Below are 25,368 nucleotides of genomic sequence, written 5' to 3'. Positions count from 1 at the left end.
GGTGAGATCAGCCCATCCTTCCAAGCCTCAGTTTCCTCATTGGTTGAAGGGTCGATGTGAGGATTAAATCAGATGATTTGTATGAGAGTATCTAATTCAGTTCCTAATAGCTGGCCCACAAAAAACATCAATATCCTGCCTGCCTCTTGCCTTCCTTGACTATAGATATTATAATCCAAGGAGGACTATGAGACAAAGAGACCCACTTGAAGTTGAACAAAAAGCAAATAGTCATGGGATTTATAATGCACGTGTACACCACAAAATTATGCACGGTACGCTACGTGAAACCCCTTACAAGCTAGAATGTGGCTAATAATGACACTTGAGTTTTGTCGCATCAGAGAGGTTTGGAGGATTTCCGAGGAGGGGGACTTAGCAGAGGGAGGGTAGAGCTCATGCCTACAGGTCACGGCTGCACAAAGGCCTAGCAGACGTGTGGAGATTAAAGGATTCTCACTTCAACCCACAGAACCTCACTTTCTTCATCAATATAAATAAGAACCAAAATCTCCTATTTCCTTCTAAATTCCCAAAGTTGTGCATTTTAGTGTGTGAGTAAACAGGAAGAATCTTGGTGTTGCTGGTTCTACCCCTCACTAGCTGTGTGACCTTGGGCAAGTCACCTAATCTCTGGGACTCGGTGTGTCACTTATTACATGGAAAGTTTATAGTAGATAATCTTTAAGTCCGTTCCAGCTTTACAGTCTATTTATGAAATAACACAAATAAGGTGGTTTGAATTATGCGGGAAGAAAGAACTATGTATGTAAAACACCGTTACCCACGACACATATGCAGGACCCAAGAGATACTCCTGATGCTATTTGGCTAATATTTGCAGTGTGTTTTGAAATTTACAAAGTGCATTCTTATATATATTATTTCATGCATTTGGCCTCATTGGTTCACAGTTCTAATAATCATTAGCATTTTTCAACGGTATCTTATACTCTCTAAGGACTTCAGCCTCTCATTTTCTCCTCTCAACAACCCAGAAGAGGCAAAAATCATCTTCATTCAGATTCAAGGAAATAAGAGTGTTAGAAAGTTGAAACAGCTTCCTCAGCGTCGTTGTTAGGCCTCAGAGCACCTCCGTTTATATTTTACCCTCTCTGCAATGTTCATTTGGGTTGGTGGTGAAATTTTTTTTTTTCCTTATTTGGCTTCCAGCATTTTCTAAGGCAACATTTCTCAAAGTGTCTTCCACAAAATGCTAGTCCAAAGAGATTTTATTGAAAATGGATTCCATAGTTGGTAAATAGGTAGATGGATGGATGGATGGATGGATGGATGGATGGATGGATAGTGATAGATAGATAGGTGATAGATAGATGATAGATAGATAGATGATAGATAGATAGATAGATAGCTGTTGCACAGTGTATGCTGCTCCTGGGTATATCTTTTTTTTGGGGGGGGGGATTCCAGCTTTTTTATTTTTCCCCTTTTACACAAAACAAAGTAGAAGAAATAATACAGGATTAAAACTGCAAAAGTAGTTAATTGGTAGAACACACATACACACAAAAATCCAGCTAGGAAGACAAGCTTATTTACAATGAGGCAACACATGTAAATTACGGTAGTTTGTATACAAAACCTTAAAAAAGAAAAGTCAAACATGTGCTACATGAGTGCCACTGTTTACAGCAATATTGAAGGGGAGAAAACAACACTTATTTAGGAACAGATATACCACAAGGTCCAGGTTTTACAGCATCAGTGCAATAAATTCACAAAACTATATTACAGCTAGTTAATCAGTTTAAGAACTGTTCCCAAATATGTCACAGTTCCAGCCCTCAGAGGTTCATTCCTACAGATTTCAACTACTCCATCTATTGGGACCAAAAGCAGCCAGTGTTACCATAAAATGAGAATCTTAAGGCTTACCTTTAAAGGCTTATTCTGGTCTTGAAAAAACTAGTAGGATTTTCTACTGAAATGAATCTTGACTAAACGCAGGATGAGTTTTGTTCTTTATTGGCTGGTCTTGGAGTGAAGGTCATAGACATGACTCTTAACCTATTCTGTACTTTAGTTTCAGTTAGCTGAAAATCTGAAATTAAAAGTATGCTAAAAATCCTAAATACCATCTTGTGTAAGCCTGCTACTAAAAAGCCTTTAAGGATGTACCAACTTCAAGTTGAAGTGCAAGGGAACAAGAGTTCTAAGCCTGTCAGATTCCCCATTTGGGAGGAAGGATCAATGTTTCCAACAAATTGCTAAATTCTGCACAAGGGAGGAGCCAACACATACTAGGCCATGAAGTTAGTTTCATTGTATTCCTCGAGGATTCTTCTCCCACAGTATCGAAACAGAATGAGGAATGAATCTTAACTGGTCTCTTCATCAAAAGTGGTAAACTTGGTTTCTGTATTCACGAAGCCAGACAGTTGTTTAAGCAGAGCGTGGAAGCAGCTTCCTGTAGTCACAGACCACGATCTTGTATCCAGCTAAAGCAAAGATCAACTTGAACAGTTCTCCCAAGCCACTGTTAACTGTACTAAAGGATGAAGTTCACCACTATATTATTTTAAAAGTAAGAGTTCAGTTAACCCTGGGTGAGAAAAACCAAGACAAGTGGTAATGATGAATGAGTTGTCCATGTAAGGCCAGCTGATGAGAACACACCCGTGAAGACACTGGGCATAAAGCCTTACTTGGCAAGTCGGAATTTCTACTAAGGGCAGAATGAGGGACAGCAAAGAGCTACATCTGTAACATTTTAGTATCCAGACAGCATAACAGACACTGTCCCCAAGGACAATGTATATGCCATTAATCACACTGAATAAAGCAGACGCATTATTCATTTTCTTTTCTTTTTGTTTGAGAAGCTTGTTTCTCTCTCTTTCGGCCATTCCAATGTACTTCGAAATGATTCCGTGTTGGTTTAGTCCAGGAAGCAAGAGTAAGAAAGTCACTCTTAGGTGGGTGAGAAGGATGTTGTGGACTTGCTGTCCCACCCAAGCAACCGCAGCAAGAGAAATGATCATGGTCATGAAGTACGTTTTAGGCTTTTCTTCCTTTAGCGTAAGGAGGCGTTTCCACCAGCCCACAGCTCTGCGTCGAGTTTTTACTAGATTGCTGCAAATTTCATGGACTCTCTGCTGTTGCTCAGTGGTCCATTTATTGGAGCCAAAAATTCTAGGCACTAGAGTGGGAACAAGGTAGTCAGCCAAGCACAAAAACATAACAAAACAGGAAACACCTGACAGAATGGATGGATCTAGATAGTAGATAGTCAGAAACACCAAAGAAACCACACCCATGATGGCAGGTGGAAACCAGGCTCTTTCCCATCGGAGGACTTTATCTGCCGTTAGCATCACTTCTCCCCATCCTTGCAGCTGCTCTTCCAGACTTGCAGTCCCTGCGGCCAGCAGGTTGGTGCTGCGATTATCTCCTTCCGCCATCGTTCCCAAGGTGCCCCCTCAGCGAGCCCAAGACGCCCCCAGAACTGGCCTTCCTCAGAGCCACTCACGACAACCCTAGCCTCCTGGGTATATCTTGATGAATATTAGAATACTAAAAGCTAAAAGACATCCTGTAGTAAAGATGTCTAGTTAACATTATTTAACCAAGAAATTCCCAAACTTATGTAACTACTGAACCTTTTTTTTTTCATATAACACTGATTAATATCCCATGGGAAATTCCTTCAGCAACCTCTGCTCTAAGGCTTCCTTCTCTATTGTACAATCCGCACAACTAAAATAACCTTGCATTTCCTTACCTAGAACATCATGGAAAAATCCACAAATCTAATCCTCATCTCCACCCTTCCTGCTTGTGACTGAGGAACTTCCAGGAGTCAGGAGAGCCCCCAATACCCTGACAACCTTGATCTCCACCCCTGTGTTTTAAGAGGGGTTGGATTCCAAACAACAGGTCAAGTCAGTCTAAAATCTGTAGCCAGGACTAAGTCCTCTAGGGTACCAGGCTGTCAAAACCCCTTGTCTGTGCGGCATTCTCATAGTTATAAAGCTCTTATCCTGGCTCTTTTTCTGTTTCCTATTTAAAAGAAAAAAAAAAAAAAAAACAGACCCTCCAAGGCACTGGTGTTTTCCTTCTCTTTCATTCCCCACTGTTGAGAAGTAAATTGGGCATTCTGGCTTCAGACGCCAGTGCTGGGGCCCTAAGAGTGCAGAGATAAGATAGAGAAAGGCGCCATATTGAGAAGACCAGTTCCAGAGTCTCTTTTTTCATGCATAAGAGGAGCCCGTGTGGCAAAAGTTCAGATGCCCCTCAGAGTGGCCATCCACGGGAAAGGGCAATTCCGTGTTGTCAGCCACACAGTGGGGATGCCTGCAAGGCCACAGATGAATGCAGTGGTGCATTTGTATGCTGACAGCTCTCTTCTGGGAACTAGTGTCTGAAGGCCCAGTTGGGCTCCAATCAATGCAACCTTTCCAACCCGATACATTTTGTCTGAACTGTCATTTGACAGGGATCCGCCTGGTGCCACCACTTAGTTTTCTACACCAGAAAATATTTAACTGACATAAAAAGGAAGTAAAGTTAGGGATCTCCTTCTTTTTCTCAGCTGGACTCCATACCCTCCCAGAGGCTGGCTGCTCTTTGTTGAACTCTTTGTCCTTTGCACTGGGAGGTTATGAATGTGGCATTTAAAGAGAGCAAAGCAATGTTGAAGGCTTCACAGAGGATGAGATTTCAGAGAAATCCTCTCACTTCCCCCAAGGAAAGGTCTCCTGAGCCTGGCTGGCTTGGAAATGTCTATATTTTCAATCAGAGGGAAAATAATCTTGTGCTCTTGTCTAAGGTTCTAAAAAGTAGCATTCCTTGGAGTAGTTATCACCTGCAGTATTCTGCACCCCATGGAAGGAATTTGAACAATTTAGGGCAAAAACCAAATGGTCCTTGGAACCAACCTGGACAAGGCAGAAAGTTATTAAAGGCAGAAAGCAAAGATGGGGTATTTTCCAAGCTCCCTGCATGTAACAATCACAGTGGATTCATTTTAAGCATCTTCAAGGTACAACCTGCACACCATTTTCATTGCTAGTGACTCTCCTTAAGTGATGAAGTGGGGGTCTTCATACCAGAAAGACCCCGTATAACCAAATATTTTCTAGGCCCCAGGGGCCCATCATCTCATTGCCTTGCTTGACTCCCTCCCTCTTTTGGACTCACCCAAGCCACACCATCTACAAATAGCTGGGGCCATGCCCACACCACCCACTGTATTTTGTTCCATCCTTTACTTTCTTTCCCAAAAGACAATTTCCAAATTCAATGCCAGTGGCTCTCTGCATTGGATGCACATTGGGATTACCTGAGGAGTTTTTTAAGAATACCGATGCCTGGGTCCCACCCAGAGATTGTGATTGAACCTGAGCGGGGCGAAGCGTGGGTAAGAGCGTTTTTTTTTAAGTTCCCCAGGAGATTCCAGTCTGGGGCCAGGGTTCAGGACAACTGCCTGTGGTCTTATATCAATAAATAGGCTCCCAATTGTTCATTTCTAAAAGAGCAAATTCCTCCCTCTTGTTTATACAAAATGCTTTTTACCAAATCTGTTGGCTGCATGAGTTGGCGCTAACTTTGCTTCTGTGATACAATAAAATTAGGTCATTTCTCAAAAGAATAAACCCGTGTTACTTCTGCCCTGCCCCTCCCCAGATTCACAGTCCATCATGGAATGAAAACAACCATATCTGTATGTGTATATATATATAGTTATCCACTACACTAGAGCCTCTTCCCAATTCTGAAGTTGGGTTATTAGCCAGTATTTGCAGAAGAATCTCAAACCTGGTGATTCACATCTGATACTCAAATTGTAACAGGGGAAATGCAGAATCCTTTCAGAATGTTTAACATTCTCTCCTAACAAGAACAACTGCTGCTGATTGAGAGCTTGTTAGATGTTCCAACTGCTGTTAAAATGTTGACTCATCTAATCTATACTAGGACTTTTCAAGCTTTCCTTACATATGAATCCCCCTGGGACCTTGACAAATGTAGACTCTGATTCGGTAGCTCTGGGGCAAAGAGCCCACCCCAGAGTCTGCATTTCCAACCACCTCCCAGGTGATGCTGATGCCATATCTTGGTCCCTCGCCCATATCTTGAGTAGCAAAGCTCTACTCCGTGAACTTTTGAGGCCCCACTAGCGCCATTTCACAGATGAGAAAGTTAGGGGGAAGGACCTATGAGAGACGAGATTCAAACCAAGGTCTACCTGACCTAAAACCTTGTCCACTGTGCGAATCTGCCTCTTTGTAGTCTTTTTCTCACTGTGGCATGTCCATCTTTCAAAAGAGATCTCACGGGCTTCCCTGGTGGCACAGTGGTTGAGAATCTGCCTGCCAGTGCAGGGGACACGGGTTCGAGCCCTGGTCTGGGAAGATCCCACATACCGCGGAGCAACTGGGCCCGTGAGCCACAACTACTGAGCCTGCGCGTCTGGAGCTTGTGCTCCGCAACAAGAGAGGCCGCGACAGTGAGAGGCCCGCGCACCGCGATGAAGAGTGGCCCCCGCTTGCCACAACTAGAGAAAGCCCTTGCACAGAAACGAAGACCCAACACTGCCAAAAATAAATAAATAAAATAAATAAAATTTAAAAAAAAAAAAAAGAGATCTCACTTAAATCACATAATGATTTCTCTCCTTGCAGATGAAGATGGAGGTAGATGCCCTGGTGGCAGAAAGACTCTTACTTTCTTGTCTTGGTCTTTTTTCCTGATCTCAGTCTTGATCTTACATGGCTCAAGAACCAGTAACTCTGAGGTTGGGGGTGAGGACTCAGCCACATCTTCTCTTTATTTAGTAAATACACTAGATTTGTTGAAAGCATTTCCACCAAGTTGAAACTCAAGTACGAAGAGATGAAAGTTGTCTGTGGCCACTAACTACCTTAGAGCTGAGATAGCCGACAGGATCTCTGTGAGAAGTCAGAAGGTCTTATTCCAGTTTTTAGACCCTAGATCGCCTTGCTACATAACCAGATACAAAGATCACAGCTACCTACTTTCCTGCCACCGTCTTTCACGCAGCCATGAAAGTGCCCTTGAGACTGTCTGCCTCAGAAGAGGGGGAGGGAGTCTCCTCTTCCATCATCATTTCAATACACTTTTTCAAGAGCAAAAGCCAAGCTACGTGCAAAACAGGTGGCAAAAATCATTCAGACACAGAGTCAGAATGTAGTTGCTGGTGAAAAATCCTATAGTGCAGCTCGTAAAACTTCTCGACGCTCTTAATCAGGGGTGTGGGAATGTGTACAAAATGACGTTCAAATTCAGCATCTTCACTCCAGCCACGTTTGTTTTCCGAGATGGCCATTCCTGTTAGAATGGAGAATTTGCTTTATGATAATTGGGAGCTGTGCCCTCATGGTGAGGCAGTGTTTTCTTCGTAAATGCGAGATAAGTCTTCAAAAACATCCACCCTTCTGAAGTTCTTGCCTGTCGTTTTGTATTTCCTGTAAGTGTCATCTTGTATTTCCAGTAACTCAGACACCAGCCCAATGTCTGCCTGATCGAACAGGCAGGTCCTGCTCATTAACATCTTCATCTTCAAGGAACAGAGACCTACCTGAACTTGTACAAATATCAGCCACTAGCCTTAGGACGCATATATGAATGCATGGGTTGACCTAAAAGAAAACAAATGGGGAAAATACACCCTTAAACCCTGCCATTGTGCATCCAACACATGGCTGGTTGTGGGCTTGCATTAGACTCTATGTGTGTATGTAGACTTTAAATCTTGTTTTTGTTTTGTTTTTCTTTTTGGCCGCACTGCGCAGCATGCCAGATCTGAGTTCCCCAACCAGGGATTGAACGCACGCCCCCTGCGGTGTAAGTGAGGAGTCTTAACCACTAGACCGCCAGGGAAGTCCCTGTAGACTTTAAATCTTCAGTTATATGTATGCGTGTTCCATATTTGTGTGTAGACATCTCTGTGTTTCTTTGGTACATACATATGCACATATATATTTAAAATCTTTTTCAGAAACACCAACTCAGGGATTCAGTCAAGGGTCCACTTACAGGGTTATGCATGTAGTCTGGGCAAATCAGTGGCGTGTGAGCACAGAGTGAGAAATGACATTGTCTGGGGCTTTCCTTTCTTTCCTTTTCTGCCTGGGACGTTTTGAGAGAATGACTAAGCAGTGCTGGAGATTATGAATTTGCTTAAGTGTGAATGGGTGATGGCTGGATGCCGCACGGCCCTCCCCAAAGGTGATTGACTGGGACGGCAGGTCTTCACACTTGATGCCTGGATTTGACTCGGAAAGTCTGCCAAGTCTTTTACTCGGAAATTTATCTTAATTAGATCTGAAAGACCTGCCACAGCAGAATAGTCACACCGATTAAAATGAAAAACAGGAGAAATTACTGATCAAATTAATCATAATGTCGGGTTACAGCTGTAGGTCTGATGTAATTTGCCACTCCAGTGAGTTACATCGGCCCCGGCCCAGGAAAGGGAGCCGGCTTTATGCTGATCCGTAACACCCGCCCGCTCCAGGCTGCCCGGCAGGAGGCTGATTCCATTCATTTTCCTGGCTTGCTCTGACCTCCCTGCTGCAACTAGAAACAAATCAGGCACCAAACAAATGGGGGTGGTGCGGGGGGTAAACGAGAACTAGTCTTTTACCCCAGCGATCCCACTATTTCAAAATGATGAGCTTCTAAAACTGAGCCCACAGGCTTGGGGCTTTGTGCTTGCTGGGATTTTGGCTTTTGGTTTTTCCACTTAACCTCCTTTTAGTTTTACTTGTGGTGACCTGACATGGATTAGATGCAGAACGGGAATCAAAAGGTCAGAGGACGAAACCTTTGGCTCTAAGCCAGGAGAAAAAAACCTTTAGAAAAATCTCCTTGCCAACCTGCCTCTACGACTCCGGCGTGGATTGAAATAATCTAAAGTGTCACAACAGAGGAGGAAGAAACCCAGCCTGCCTGTAAGAGCTCATTGTTCCCAGTAGGGTATGGTCCTGGTATTCTAATTTTAAAATAAACACCACTTTACCCCATGCCGTGTGTTCTGGGTGGGGATGGAATATACAACTTCTTTTTAAGAAAATGTATCAGAGAGTCCAGATTCTTTCCAATGTCTTGCCCTGACACTGAGCTGTGACTCATGCAGTGCTTACAACACCCATCTCCCTATCAGCTATACAAAGAAGGGGCCCTAAAGCACACCCTAGTCTAGACATTCCATGGAAATGATCGAAGGTTAGATTTTAGGAGCAATGTAGGACCTCTCTCCAACCAGTTCTGCTTGATCAAGGAACTAGATCAGCCTACCTGGGGGAAATCATCTTAAAACAGAGGTGACTGGGAAGGAACAGGGGTAGGAGGCCTTCTCCCCAGTCAGTAGTTAGCAGTAAGACCTTCCTCTTTGACCCTATGATGGGTTGTCCAAATCCCATTTATTCATCCCTGGGCTAGGTGCTTATACCCTTTTATCTCCAGTCTGAAAAGGCCCCCAATCCTTTCTCCATTCCATCAGGAATGAATCTGGTACATTTTGTAAATGAGGGAGATAGGCAGTCATAGAAGACAAGGTGGCCTTGGCACTCAAGAGGCTGCACCTTCTGGACCTTTCTGTGGTTCCTAATGAAGATTCAGGTGGGACCACATGCCCAGATTGGGGAAGGATATAATAACCATATTTTGAATGATTATTATATTGGTTTAGTAGTTTGTAACCAGAATTTTGTAAAAAAAAAAAGGGGGGGGGGCTTCTGTTTAAATTATATACATATAAGGGGACTTCTGTTTAAATTATATACACATAGACATACATAGAGTTACATACAGACATAGATAAATAGATATAGAGAGAAGAGAGAGATTTATTCACATATATATTTTTGTATGTATGTGTTGACTTGGGTTGTTAAAAGTATTTCTTACTATGGGGCAAGGTCAGAAGAATTTGAAAAACACTTCTTTGAAAGACCTAGCTCTGCAGGGGGACAGAGGTGGGAATTCTTAGATGTATAATAGCTCGGGAAGCAGATTTATCAGCATCCCAACATACTGGGATGAGCTCCTGAATGCTAAACGTCCTCCCCAACGGTCTAAAAAGACCAAAACACTAATGCCAACCCCGGCTGCACCACACACACACACACATTGCAGGGGAATTCAAGATTCAGCATTATACCACTACCCAGGCGGCTGAAAACGCACACCAAATGAAGAGTTTAACAAATCGATTAAACTGAGAAACAAAATAATGTATTAAAAGCTGACTAAGTTATCCCATCCAAAATGGAGAGAGAATTCTAAAGAGAAAGGGAAAGAGGGAGGGAGAAAATGGTTGGAAGGAAGCACGGGGCCCCGCACTGATGAACGGACTGATTGCGGTTCCTGGAGGATTTACCCTGGGAAAAAGCCTTGTCCCCGGGAGCGGCAGGCCAGGAGCCGGGTCCCCGGGGCCCTGGTCGGAGGAATCGTGGGCTGTAGAGCTCCACGTCCAAGGGGCCTGGAACTTTCCTCCATTCTCCCACCTGGTCTGGCCCCGCCTTTTCCCTGATCTGCTCTTCATGATTCTGGTTTCTCCCTGATCCAATCCACCTTGCAAAGCACCAGCAAGCGAACCTTCCTAAAAGAACCCTCTGCTCTCAGCACCCTCGTGCTCAAGGCCCTCTTTTGGTCTTCTCAGCCTGGGTGCTCTGTCTACTCTTCAGCCATCTCCCTCCTCCCTCCACTGCCCTCAGCCTCTTCCAGTGCCTGGTGCGCCCGTGCAGCCACCTGCCTGGCTCTGTGGGTGCTGGGCCCATTGCCAGGAGCGCCCGCTCTTCTCACCGGGTCCCTCCTGGTTCCCATCACCTCCTACCCCTTCTCCGAAGCGCCCATGCTTGCCCAGCGCTCGATACTTGCTCTGTTCTCTGAACTCACATGATGCGCACTTAGCCTGTGCAGTTTCAGTCGTTTGGGTTTTTTGGGTTTTTTTTTCTTTTTTTTAATGGACAAATTTGTTATCTTGCTTGAATTATAAGCCCCTTAAGAACAGACACTAAGTCACACCTTCGTACATCCCAGGACTGTCAATAATTGTGGTAAGCGATGATTTCTCGTTTAACAGTTATCCATTTCACAAATCTGTAAGTGCCTGTGACCTGGCTATCTTAAATTTATTTGCAGAATGACTCGATGAAGATAACAATTCCTAATGAAAGAAATGTTACCTATTTATTTTTATATTTAGGACAATGCCTAGCACATAGAGTAAGGGCCATAAATAAATAGATTTTATTATGACTGTGATTCCTTTGCAATTGTTTGCACCCTATTTTTCTTTGCACTATCTTCTCAATGGGCTTTGGGAAATGCAGGCTTCATTTAGACTGCTTGAAATCGGCTTCTTTCATTTGGGAGGAACAAAGCAAGGACCATTTTCTAATTAATCTTTTGTTTCCTTTGCCCCATCATGTCAACAATGCATGATGGTTCTTGATATTCAGAATATAATAGACAGAGGAGAAGGCCTGGGAGCGGCAGGCCAGGAGCCGGGTCCATGGGGCCCTGGTCAGAGGAATCGTGGGCTGTAGAGCTCCACGTCCTTCTTAATATTTTATAGATCTGACTGATCTGTGAGTTAAATCATATTTTTCAAAGCATAGAAGTATTACAAAGCAGAAAGACCAAGGACAAAGAAAGTGGATCTCTCACTGTGGGTGCACCTCAGGCCCCCAACGCTGGATACCGGAGACTGTCATGTGACACACTCTGGCTGCCCCCAGCCCCACTGGTAGAGTGGACAAATACCTACAGAATCTCCCAGTAGAAAAATGATGACCTGATTTACAAAATAAAAACACTGTTGAGCATTCAATACATTCAAGGCGCAGTGCTAGGTGTTTTGTATGTGTTTTCCTACTTTGCCTGGCAATCACTTACAGGCATAAGGAAACCAAGACTCAGAGAAGCTGGGAACTTGTCAGAGATGGAGCTGGGATTTGAGTCTGTCTGGCTCCAACCTGGGAGACCACACATGCCATTTTAACCAGGAGAATTTCTGCGTCAATCTGTCTGTCCAGTGCAGTTACTAATAGCAACCATTCCATTCTCAGAACGGTCCTATTTGGGACAGTAAGTTATTTGGGCAACTTATCCCAAGTCATGCTCACTAGGCCACCTCCAGCGTTTACCCAAGCTGCCTCCCGCCTGATTTTACTCCACTACACGCCACAAAAGCTAAGACACTTGGATGTCTTCTTAATTTACTGAGAATATGGAACTAGTAGTTCTTATAAATATATTGTCTTCTTGCTACTTGACAACTTAACTAATAAGTTTTCAAAATGTGATCCTACATGAGACAAGAAAGTCCTTGGATGAAGGGCCATAGGAGACACCTTCTTCCTCCAAATGATTTGGAAAAACCTAATGGGATTGTTCTTGGATCCTGGCTGAGGTGCCCAGCGCCATGCTTGCAGAACTATAATTTAGAACAGAGAGGCTCCCCAACCCCGAAAAAGATGATGCTCAAGAAGGATAAACACATATATTGTAAGGAGAGGAAAAGAAATCATGCATACATATGAAAGCAGAACTAATGATTTTTTTTAAATCTCAAGGTGAACAAGAGCCAAAAATGCAATGTTATTAAACGGTTTGCAGGTGACATGGAGAAGGAGGGGTACAGGTTTCATAAACAAAGGTGAGGGGTCCAGAACACTGATTGCTCCAGCCTTTCTCCTTCTGGGTGGCTCCTGAGGGTGCTTCAGAGCAGTCCTGATTCCCAGCTTGGCCACACATCAAAACCCCATGGGGAGATTCCTTCAACAAATAAATAGTAAGAAAAAAGAGAGAGAGAGAGAGAGAGAGAGAGAGGGAGGAAGGTCCGGAGGATTGAACCTGTAGATCAAAAGACACAGAAACCAATTTCATTATGTGGGCTTTGTTTAGATTACAATTCAAGCAAATTGTTAAAAGCAAAAAGAATGACATTTATGAGACAATTGGAAATGTGACCACTGACTGGAAATCTAATGATGTTAAGGAATTATTTTTAATATTTTTAGGTGTGATGGTGGTGTGTAGTCTTATTATTATTTTTTTTTAAATTTTATTTATTTATGTATTTATTTATGGCTGTGTTGGGTCTTCGTTTCTGTGCGAGGGCTTTCTCTAGTTGCGACAAGCGGGGGCCACTCTTCATTGCGGTGCACGGGCCTCTCATTATCGCGGCCTCTCTTGTTGCGGAGCACAGGCTCCAGACGCGCAGGCTCAGTAGCTGTGGCTCACGGGCCCAGCTGCTCCGCGGCATGTGGGATCTTCCCAGACCAGGGCTCGAACCCGTGTCCCCTGCATTGGCAGGCAGGTTCTCAACCACTGAGCCACCAGGGAAGCCCCTGTAGTCTTATTTTTAAGAATGTCTTTTGAAGATACATACTGAAATACTTACAAATGAAATAACAGGATGTCTGCAATTTCTTCTAAAAGGATATGGGAGCAAAAATAGTATACGGGTGGGGTTGTTGGGTGGGTGTAGATGAAAGAAGACTGACCATGAGTTGGTCATTATTCAAGCTGGGTGATGTGTCCATGGGAGTTAATTATACTATTATGTCTTCTTTTATATTGTTTAAATTTTTCCATGAGAAAAAATTAAAGAAAAAAGTTTTAATCACCCAGGGATTCTTTAATAATGGAGATTACCCTCACCCAACCTAAGAACTACAAAATCAGAGTCTTTGGGGGTAGAGCCAGTGACTTTGATGATCAGCGAAGTTTGAGAACGCCTGCTTTATAGAATCGTGAACAATGTATTAGATCAAGATAGATTAGTTAAGGCTCAGGGGCAGTACACAGAAAAGGGGTTGATGGGTTAAGACACAATAGCTTAAGAAACAGATTTTTCAACTGAAAGATTAAGTAACTGAAGATAGTTGTTAATATCTGAGGGGTTATAAAGACTAGAAAATGTACTAGAAAACCAAAAATAGAAAAGATCTTTCCAATTCTCAAAAAGAAAAAAATGGGAGGACTTCCTCTTCAATTGGGGTAGATTAAATACACTGAGTACATTTATCTCTATATGCTCCTGAAACCCCACTACAATGATACCAAGGGAAAAATGTTTTTAATCGTATAAATCTATAAGGGCAAAGAGAAGTGGAGAAAAGACAACAGTGGACAAGCTTTTGGAAAAGCAGGAGGAGGAGTTAACTAAGCAGAGAAAGCTAAATACCAAGGGCCTGCGAGAGACACGATGAGAAAGAAGCAAGGCAGCTCTGGAGCCCTCAAAAGTCTTGGGGGTTGGAGACACCCGCTGTTGTGAAAGATGAGGGCGGAAGAGCATGTTGGGGAAAACAGAGGGATTGGTTAATGACTGTATGATGAACACTGAGATCCTCAGCTCCCTCCCCAATTCAAGGAGACAGGCAGCTATCTCTCCAGCAGTTTAATGCGTGAGAAACTGAATGAGCCAGTCTAGACGTGGAGACGTAGACATGGCTGTATGCTGGGGTGGAGTCCTTACTGATGAGCAGGGCATCAAGGGAAAGTTACATCCCGAATAATGAGACTTGGCTTCGTTGGGCCACTCAGATCTATACATAGGTGTTCAAATGTGCAGGCATCTCACCATCTCCCTACGTCACTCCCTCCCACCCCCGGTAATTGGTGGATTCTTCTTGGGAGAAACTACATAGCTAATCAGAGAGCAAAGACTCAGTTATCAATATCTCCAAAAACATAGCCAGGTCCCTGCGTTATTCTTATATATGAAAAGACAACAAAGAATGACTCAATATTTCAGAAATGCCTTTGTCTGAACTCAGAAACCAAACCAAAACAGACTGGGGGGAAAAGGAATTCATAGAAAATAGAGACAACACAGGAAGGAGAAAAACTATATAAAAACTTCAAAATTAGTATCCTAGAGAATATTCATAGAGAAGACGGTGCATCTACAAAACACAGAATAGGTGCTACACACAAGGAACAATGAGAAAACAATTCAAAGAACATTTAGGTAATAATTAAAATAATTATAGCAGAAATTTTAAAGTTCAATAGAAGGTTTCAAAAAGAAAATCTCTCAGGATAAAGAACAGAAGGACAAAGAAGTGGGAAAAAAAAGAAAGAACAAGTAAGTAAAACAGGGAGGGACTAGCAGGGGGAGAATAGGAGGTCCAACTTCTAACCAACAGAACAGAAAAAAAAAAATAGAGATGAAATACCAAAAAAAAAAAAAAATTTCAAGAAAATTTCTCAGATTTGAAGGATGTCACCTCTTTGAAAGTCCCACTGAATGCATAACCTAATAAATGGAAAAAGACCTTTTCAAGCACATCATTATAAACATTCTCCAGAGAGAAAAAAATTATAGATTAAATACAAGGAATCAGGAATGAGAAGAGCATTGCGTTTCAGTACGTGAGCTTGATGGTCCTGTCCAACTCAGATTCTGTGGTCAACACTGAGAAAAGGATGAAAGGAAATGTACTTCTGTATAAAAACTGGGTATGAGAGGAAGATGCTTTCATCACCAGCTGAGTTAAACCTTGGAATAAATGATGGAGGAAAGTTAAAATATCTTCTTGGCAGTGCTTTATTTTTTTAATAGATTTTAACCAATAGTGGTTTATTCTTTATTTGAATTTTCTATTTAAAACAGCCTTCTCTGCCCCTGTATTTTATTTTATTTTTTTGGCCGTGCTGTGCAGCATGCAGGATCTTAGTTCCCCAACCAGGGATCAAACCTGTGCCCCTTGCACTGGAAACGCGGAGTCTTAACCACTGGACTGCCCTGGCAGTCCTTTAAACACAGACTAAAGTCTAACTGCGTTAGGCTTGGTTTAATGCATCTGTGCATCTTATCCACCTCTGTGTCCTTCATGCCTAATACAGAACCTAGAACATGGTCCATATTTAATGTGGCTATTTGAATGCCATGAAGTTCTCAGATTGGTTTACTCCTGGAGATGACTCCCATAAGGAAATGGATGATTTTTTCCTGGGTTTAGTATGAGAGGAGAGAGAGAGGGAATCTAATATGGAATAAGTGTCCAGCAATGTGTCAGGCAGTATAGAAAGGATTTTCCCCATCTATGCTGTTTGGTTTTAGAAAGGGAGGTACCACTTCTAAGTCTTATTGATGTTTGGCCTTCTCATTGGCCCCAAGTATTAGGCACGGCGTGTAGAGAGAAACAGCATCTAACCCAAAGAGATACTCGTATATTTTTAAACATTCTGTGGAGAAAAATCTTTGATTATAAAAGTTTGCACTCTGTTGTTTTCCCTACTAGAACTTCAAAAAGCTTTTGTATTAAAGTATTTTTCTGTAAAACATGCTCTCTCAGCCCTAATTTATGGAAATGGGAAAATGGGCATATTGCAGGCTTTAACTGCTTAAATTATCTCATTTCCTAGAGAGAAACAGGAAAAAAAACTGCAGGAATGAAGTCTTGCTTTATCTTTCCATATACCCAGTACTTTCTATCACAGCTGGTCAGAGTGCTGTCAATGCACTGATGAGAGGTTTCCCAAAGTTAATTTTTCTCATAATACAATAACTAAATTTGCTTTAACACTTGAAAAGGCCCATCCATACTAAAAATAATCAGTTGCTTAATCCTAAAATTAAAGGTTATTGCATGCAAGAGAAAATAATTACACGCTCAAAGTATGGAAAAAAGAAAACTTTTTTTAATATGTAGGTATTTGTATAATTAAAGACTAATCAAGCATGAAAGGCTGCTGACTAAACCAGAAAATGAGATTGTTGGCAAGCAATATTGTAATGTAAATGCCATTTTTGTTTAACTACTAAGAAGCTGGAGAAATGATATCCTGAATAGATTAAAAGCAAACAACATTGATAATAAATATTTATCAGATTCCAAGTGCAACACAGAGGATTTCTACATTTTACGTGCAAGGTTTGTTCACAGTGGAGTATTGAGGTATTTTTCAAGGGGTTAGTTAACATCCTTATTTAGAGTTGCTTTTTTAGATAGTATCTTCCTACTGTTAAAGTACATGTGAAATATTAACCAAGGGGAAGTGTCTCTTTTGAGATTTACCACCCCTATTAATTAGGATTTTGTTAATTAATATTAGTTACCTAGTATTAGGTAAAGACTTTCTAATGAATACAGACATACCTTGGAGATAGTGTGGGTTTGGTTCTAGACCACCACAGATAGCAAATATCTCGATAAAGCAAGCCACACAAATATTTTGGTTTCCCAGTGTATATAAAAGTTATATTTACACTATACTGTAGTCTATTAAGTGTACAACAGCATATGTCTAAAAAGTCAATGTATATACCTTAATTAAATGTTGCTAAAAAATGCTAACCATCATCTGAGCCTTCAGCAAGTCATAGTAGTAACACCAAAGATCACTGATCACAGATCGCTCATAACAAATATAATAATAATGAAAACGTTTTACATATTGTGAAAATCACCAAAATGTGACACACAGACACAAAGTGAGTAGATGCTATTGGAAAAAAAAATTGGCGCAGATAGACTTGCTTGAAGTGGGGTTGCCACAAACCTTCAATTTGTAAAAAAGCACAATATCTGCAAAGCACAATGAAACAAGGTATGCCTATATACTTAATGAATTCTTATAGAGAAAGAGAGATGAGATACAAGCCACACACAGTTGTTAAAACAAAGAAAATAGAAGCATCAAATGTAAACAATTTCTGTAAACTTCAGGCATACAGTTTAAAGTAGAAAGAGAAGAAACTTTGAAGTCGTGTAAACATTCTGAGACTTTGTGCGCTATAAATATTACATGGCGTACTCATTTGTCTTAAATGAGACTTATTTGATTAGATAATATAGATAAAGCACCTTTCAGCACCTAGAAGGTAATAGTCTCTCAGGGAATCTCAGTTCTGTCATTTTCTCCCTCTCCTTTGATGATTGAGTTCAATGGCCACTCACAGGTCTGTTCCATGACAACGATGTTGCCTTTGGAGACCCTGCTAAGGCATCCAATTCTGCATTGTGGGTAAACACGAGAGCCCGACCAGATCTGACCCCTCAGGATTTCTCAGATGCAAGAAGAGTCTGAGGGGTAGAAAGAGTCTGGATTTTTCTCTTGGCCTTGAGAGAACTTAGAAATTCAAGAGGAACGAACATCCACAAAGAGGCCAAAGATTTTAATCCAATGAAGCCCTCACTGTAAAACTTACTATTTGTATGTGGTGATTTCCCTGTGCTCAGCCCTGATGTGTCTTATAAAACAAGATTTGCTGCATAAATGTGGATGCAAGGTCTGAAAAGCAGACTTCTTGACCTACTGATAAAAAATATGAATGAATTAATCAAAAGTAGCTTTCAAAACTCAAGTGTTGTGCACAACAAGTATGTTATCTTCTTTCCACCGCGAAGCATAATTATAGATAAGTTTTCAGGAGAAGCAGCAAGGCTGTCATTTTTTTACCTTCAAAAACAATAGAAGATTTACTTTTCGGTGTCTAAATTAGAATGTAGCAGTTTGACTGTTTCTTTTGGGTGTTCTGCATATGGTATGTGATCCAGAAAGTTGAAAGCTTGCAGACCTACTAAAATGCATTTGGGATTTTTCAGAAACAGGTTATTGAGTGACAATATGATGCCTTCAGGCTCGCTGCTGGAAATTTTTATTTAACTTATTTTCTCCCTAACGTGGTAGTAACATGTACCTATTTTCTGAAGATGACAGAACACATCATCAAATGACAGTTCAAAAAACATTTTAAAGTTTGTTCTTTCCCTTTTTTGTGTAACTTATTGTGAGAGCCAGGAAACAGCATGAAAAGCTGTGTTTCTCTCCCACCTTCGCCCCACTCACAGTTTGAAGAGGTCATGGGAAAACTGCAAGTTCTGGAGTCTGAAGAAAGAGCACCCACAAATTTTTGAGCTCTGGTTTCAGAGAAGACCTGAGGTTGTTTGCAGAAGCGAGTGGGCCAGATACTGGGGAGGAGCCTGCAGCACACCTAGAGACAGTGTGTCCCTCACACGCTGCCAGTGGACAAAGCAGCCGGCCACGCAGGACAGGTGCCAGACCCCCTTTTGGTGTCAACGCCTGCTGGCAATGTCTGAGATTGTGGCTCAGTTCATTCAGCCCACATTTCTACAGAAGTCTTTGCTGTCCCTTGTCTGGAAGTGCAGAGCTGCTGTTTCAGTAAATCCAAACCAAATTATAATCTAGCCTTAAATTGCTCAAAAAACACCCTCCACTAAAATACATCTTGCAGTTTCCAGTCCAGACCAAAACTTAGCATACATTTAGACAATGCCTTTTGATTTCCTACTGAAAGCTGGCAACTTCCAGGGAAAAAAAAGGGAGCGGGGAGAGGAAGAAATGAAAACATTGATTCCAATGCATATAAGGGTTGAGGGGCCCCAGAGTAAACCTGCCAGGGTCCCTTTGCCAGGCCCCTCTTTTCTGGGCCCATCTGCTTAGAGGAAGAGCAAAATCAGAAGCATTCATGGGCTCCTGAGATTCACAGAGGAGTCTATGGCAAACTGGCCCAGACCTTCTCATCTGGGGACTTTTTTTTTCAGGTTCCATGTTAGATTTCTGATGCCGTTTTAATCCTTTGAGTCACGCATTCATTTGTTCAACAATTATGTTTGTCTGCGTACAATATGTGTGTATGTCTCTGTGAGTATGTATGTATGTATGTCTGCCGATGTATGTCTGCAGATGTATGTCTACAGATGTCAAGCACCATTCTTAGAGCTAGTGCAGGAATCAGTGGTACATACAAATAAAAAAATAAAATAGACACTTATACAGTATATCAAACATTGATAACTGCTTTGGGGGAATAATAAATGGGGTTGAAGGGAAAGAAAGTGCTAGAGAGGGGGTATTATTTGACATAGGTTGATCAGAGAAGGCATCTCTATTGGCACAGAGACTCGTCAGGGAGATAACTTGCCAACAAATGGAGAGAGCACCCTCCAGGGGTGGGGTGGGGGAATGAGTGCAGAGCCCTGAGGTAGGAGGATGCTGGGCAAATTCAGGGGTGAACAGAATGGGCAGCAAGGCTCAAGCCAGATCGGCAAAGGGGGCATAGAAGAAGCAGGAGCCGGACCATCTTGGGTCTTGTAGGTCACTGTCAGGAATTGAGCTATCCCTCTGAGAACAACAGGAAGCCCAATTGATGCAATGAAGAGAATCGACTTTGGGCGTCAAAGAGCAGAAACAGGTTGGAGGTGGTGGCAATGGTGAGGAGTAATCAGATTCTGCATATGTTTTGAAGGAAGAGCGGACAAGATTTGCTGATGGATTGGTTTTGCGGCATAAGAAAAACATAAGAGGGGACTTCCCTGGCGGTCCAGGGGTTAAGACTCTGTGCTTCCAGAGCAGGGGGCACAGGCTCGATCCCTGGTCAGGGAGCTAAGATCCCACATGCCGCGCAGTGTGGCCTAAAAATTTTAAAAAGAAGTTAAAGGCAAGAGTCTAAGTCGTCTCCACTAATTTTGACCGGAGGTGTGACGTTCCCCATTTCTTGAGATGGGAAGGCTATGCAAAGAGTAGGTTTGGGTACACGTTTTGTCTTTAGCATGTCAGTTTTGGACAGGTGATATTTCAGAGACCACTAAACGTTTGAGAGGAAATGTTGAGGAAGCAGCTGGGTTATCAAGTTCTGGAGAGAGGTCCATGCTGGAGATGTAAAGTTGAGAGTTCATTGTCTACTGCTGGTATTAAAGCCTGGTAAGATCACCCAGAGAGTGATCAGAGATTGGAAAGAGGTTCCAGCCCTGGGCCCTGAAGCACCCCAGCATTAAGAGTTCCTGTGGAGAAAGAGAAATTGGCATGGACACTAGGAAGAGGGGCCAGTGAGGGAGGAAAAGGCGGTGCCTGGAAGCCAAAGTAAATCAGGTGCTTCAAGAAGGGAGTGATCTCTGTGTCCACTAGTTTTGATAGATCATGTCAGAGGAGAGCTGAGAATTAACATGAGAGCGGCACCTGGAGGTAAGGAGTGCCCTTGGCAAGAGCTTCAGTGGAGTGGTGCCCATGAACTGGAGTGATTAAAGTAGATTTAAAAGAAGAAGAATTGGAGACATCAAGCATAGACAACCCAGGGACTTCCCTGGCGGTCCAGTGGTTAAGACTTTGTCTTCCAGTGCAGGGGGTGCGGGTTCGATCCCTGGTCGGGGAGCTAGGATCCCACATGCCTCATGGCCAAAAAACCAAAACATAAAAGAGAAGCAATATTGTAACAAATTCAATAAAGACTTTAAAATGGTCCACATTAAAAAAAAAAAAAACTTAAAAAAAAAAGAATAGACAACCCATTACACTTAGTGAGGCTGTGAAGTATTAAATATTATTTTTAAAAGACAGATTCTTAAACTCAAGGATTAACAAATACTTGCAAAGTGATCACCAAAGTCTTTGCGTATTTGTTAACAAAATCATAAATCCAGAATATAAAAGCTACCTGAAATAATCTAACCAAACACCAAATTACTTAAATGAGACTCGGTTTCTGAGATGGTATCAAGAGACAATTAAAATCTTATTTACATACAAGGTTGTGTACACAGATAGGTTTTTCACAGCCTAACTTAAAGTGTAATGGAGATCACTGTTTTAAGTCTAGGAAATAAGCATAATATATCTAAAGATGAATAATTTAAACAAGCTGATTAGGTTTTTATTATTACTTTTTCATTTGAAATGTTTTATGGACTGGCTTAATTCTGTTTAAATTTTATTTTATTTTATTTTATTTTATTTTTAAATTTTATTTATTTATTTTATTTTTGGCTGTGTTGGGTCTTCGTTTCTGTGCGAGGGCTTCCTCTAGTTGTGGCAAGCGGGGGCCACTCTTCATCGCGGTGCGCGGGCCTCTCACTATCGCGGCCTCTCTTGTTGCGGAGCACAGGCTCCAGACGCGCAGGCTCAGTAGTTGTGGCTCACGGGCCTAGTTGCTCCGCGGCATGTGGGATCTTCCCAGACTAGGGCTCGAACCCGTGTCCCCTGCATTGGCAGGCAGATTCTCAACCACTGCACCACCAGGGAAGCCCCTAAATTTTATTTTTAACTGTTGTGTTTATGGTTTATTTTGTATAAATTTTTGTAATAAAATAACTTAAATTAAAAAAAAAAAAAGAAGAGACAGTCCTTTCCAGGCATTTTGCTCAGAAAGGAAGCAGACAAAGGTTCACTACCTGGAGGGGGGGTGGGGTCAAGATAGGTTGGTTTTTTAAAGATGGAAACGGAAACTCCAAATTTTTATGCAGATGGTAGTGATCCAGGAGAGGGGGAAGTTTTGATGGAACAAATCAGAGATGTTCTTGACTGGGCCAGAGGCAAAGGCTCTATTGCATTAGTGGAGGGTTATCTTTGGAAAGGAGCTTAGTGTGCTGGTTCATACAAACAAAACACAGGTAGATAAAACCCAGTCATAGATGCTATGGGTGGGTATATGCAGCAGTGAAAAGGTGTAGACGTTCTCTCCTGATTGATTTTCCTGTCAGTGAAATAAAGATCAAGGTCAACAGCTGAGAATAAGAATGGAGAAGCAAGTGCTGGAGGGCTGAAGAGAAATGAGAAGATGGAAGATGGTCCTTTTAGGGGGTGGGAGAGTGATCTGATAGGGAAATGCCATAGGGTTGCTAGGTGGTACCCAGGGTCTGTCTACTTGAGGTTCATTGTTTTGTATTTAAAGTGAGGCCGGTCAGCGCAGTCGTGAGGTTTTCTCCAGTCAAGTTCAGCTGTGTGGGCATTGGCACAGAGTAGGTAGAGAGTTAGATCATGAAATCTAAGCTCAATGAAAAAGGAAGGACTAAAGGTGGGGAAGTGAGGGACAATATAACAGTGATAGGATCCATGGATTACTGATTCCAGGGAGACTAAAGAGCTGTTAAAATTTGAAGTACTAGAAACATCTGAGGGAGAAGCTAGAGAGTAAGATGCTTGTAATTGAGATGATGGAAGAGGTGTGGTTATTGAAAATCGTAGAGCGTGACTTTCAGGGGGATGGCTGGGGTGGGGTGAAGAACATGCTCATTAGAGGAGAGCAAGTCTAACAGCTAAGAGGCTAGGGTATCAGAGGATATAAAAAGAGGATGTAAAAGTTATAGACACACACACACACACACACACACCACAGCAGTTTTAATTCCACAGAGAGTAGCAAAGATCCAGGAGCAAAAATTTGAAGTAATGAGGTGGGGTTACTTATAGATTATTGCAACAAAGAGTAACAAGTGGGATAGTGTGAGGGCATGAGCTTCAAACCTGGGATTTTCAAGGAGATGGGAGGGAGACCACCAATGACAAGCAAGCATCCACCCCCCCCCCTCCAGGCCCGGAGACACTGGCAATGGGTAGATAACAGCCACCACATAAGAGGTCTTCAGGGAAGCAGTGTCCTCAGGGGAGAGGCAGATTTCTCCTGGCGCAAAAAGATGCAGAGAATATTCCAAGAAGATGTTGAGGAAATAGGCGATTTGGCTGATGAAGGACCACAGTGGAAGGGTCTCTGGAGTAGGAAAGGTGAGTGAAATGGGGTTTGCAGAGCCATATGAGGAAAATTGTCCACATGAGGACTGGCTGGGATTCTTGGATTTCCTGGGTGACTAACAAAAATAGGGATACAGGATATGATGGCTTACTCCTGGTGACCTCCAAGGGAGACTATGGCGGGAGCTTTGAAAGCCCGGAAGACAGAGAGGTGGGGATTTTTCCAGAAGTATGAAAAATACTTCTGGAAAATACTCTTTCCAGAAGTATTCTGGGGGCTCATCTTCACTCCTAAAGATAGAGATGGAAACCAGGAGAGGGGCAATATTTTGAGAATCACAAGGAGGCTTTCAGGTCCTATTCACTCATGGCAAACTCTTATTTTCTCGAAGTCATTTATTTTAAAATATTGATGAATTAGAAAACTCAGATACATTTAAATATGAATCTTTAACTTTAAATTTAACCATTCAGATATATAATGAACCTGGTCATCTATTTATCTAATAGACACCCATGCCATGAAAGTAAATGTAATTTTAAAATCTGAGAAAGAATGTACTTTCAAAAACACAGAATGGAAGAATATCAGGATAGCTCAGGAAAATCTTGGCTATCCATTACCCTCAAAGAAATAAGTTTCTCTTGAGAGCTGAGTTTCCCCAGAGGAGCAAAGGGTTAAACCTTTTAAAGTAGAACTATAAAACTTGTAAAATGTAAATCATTTAAAAGCATTTTACTCCCATCTCCTGCATTCTTAAACAGAGTATCATAGTAATAAAAATCTTCTATTTGTATCATGCCTTGTGGTTGACAAAGTACTTTCACAAACATTATCTCATATAATCCTCCAACATCCTGGTAAAGTAGGTACTTCAAAGATTTGACATATTGGTGAGATGGACAGTCACAGGGGTGTGAATCGCCCAGTGTAGATGAAAAGGAATATAATTGCAACTTCCTGATTACTTTGGGTCATTATTGTTGGTATAGATCATAAGGATGTTCCCGGAAGGCAAGACTAACATGCAATATAAGAGAACATAGTGAAGGATCCAACTGTGTGGGCAGACAGCAAGTGCTCTCAGAAACCCAAAGAGCAGCCAGCTGAGGACTGGAATGTCTGAGAGGATTTCCTGGAGGTGGTGGAACTTGAGCAGGGCTCTAAAGTTCCAGTAGAATCTAGGAGGGCGAGAAGAGCCAAAGGAAGACATATCAAGTATGCCCTTGGATGTTGGAGCATCCATAGTAGTTACTCACTTGGACGATTTCTGTTTTGCTGCAAATGAATACCACTGCCCTGGGCCTGCTCACCACCACTCCCCCTACCACCTAAATTATTCCCTGTGATGGTTGATTTTATGTGTCACTTTGACTGGGCCATGATGCCCAGATGTGTGTTCAAACATTATTTTGCATGTTTCTATGAGGGTGTTTTTGGATGAGATTTACATTTAAATCAGTGGACTTTGAGTAAAGCAGATTGCCCTCCATAATGTAGGTGGGCTGCATTCAATCACTTGAAGGTCTGAGTAGAACAGAAGGTGGACCTCCCCTGAACAAGAGAAAATTCTGCAGCAGACTGCCTTCAAACTTGAACTTCAACATCAGCTCTTCCCTGAGTCTCCAGCCTGCCAGCCCACCCTGCAGACTTTGGACTTGCCAGCCTCTGTATTCACATGAACCAATTCCTTAAAATAAATATGTATATAAAACCAACATCCTATTGGTTCTGTTTTTCTGGAGAACCCTAACTAATACTGTCCTTTCTCATAAATTGTATGAATTTCCAGAATGACAAAAGGGGTGCATTCTCCTTTGTTGCAGAGTATGGACGTGTGCAGTGGATAAAAGGCAGAGCGCTTCCCTTATGGACGCATAAAGTCCATAGGATCAAGGATGTTCTTGGGTTTATCAGGGCAAAAGAAGCCAGACTCT

General features: G+C 42.1%; 2 protein-coding genes across 3 annotated transcripts in view; one reads left to right on the top strand and one right to left on the bottom strand.

Annotated features, from left to right (window-relative positions):
* The window catches only part of POU6F2 (POU class 6 homeobox 2), a 456,556-nt gene that overhangs the window by 344,932 nt on the left and 86,256 nt on the right, over nt 1–25,368 (top strand). The window lies entirely within an intron of this gene.
* Nucleotides 2,340–3,422, bottom strand: LOC133097012 (ADP-ribosylation factor-like protein 6-interacting protein 1). Its single transcript, XM_061199015.1, has 2 exons — nt 2,667–3,422; nt 2,340–2,459 (listed from the first exon to the last, which is right to left on the bottom strand). Exons 1-2 carry the CDS (start codon nt 3,420–3,422, stop codon nt 2,340–2,342), a joined length of 876 nt encoding a protein of 291 aa, XP_061054998.1.

Source organism: Eubalaena glacialis, chromosome 8 (genome assembly GCF_028564815.1).
Source record: "Eubalaena glacialis isolate mEubGla1 chromosome 8, mEubGla1.1.hap2.+ XY, whole genome shotgun sequence".
In the NCBI taxonomy this organism is placed as follows: Eukaryota; Metazoa; Chordata; class Mammalia; order Artiodactyla; family Balaenidae; genus Eubalaena; species Eubalaena glacialis.
Note: the sequence above shows the minus strand (reverse complement) of the source record. Positions and strands in the feature narration are given on the sequence as shown.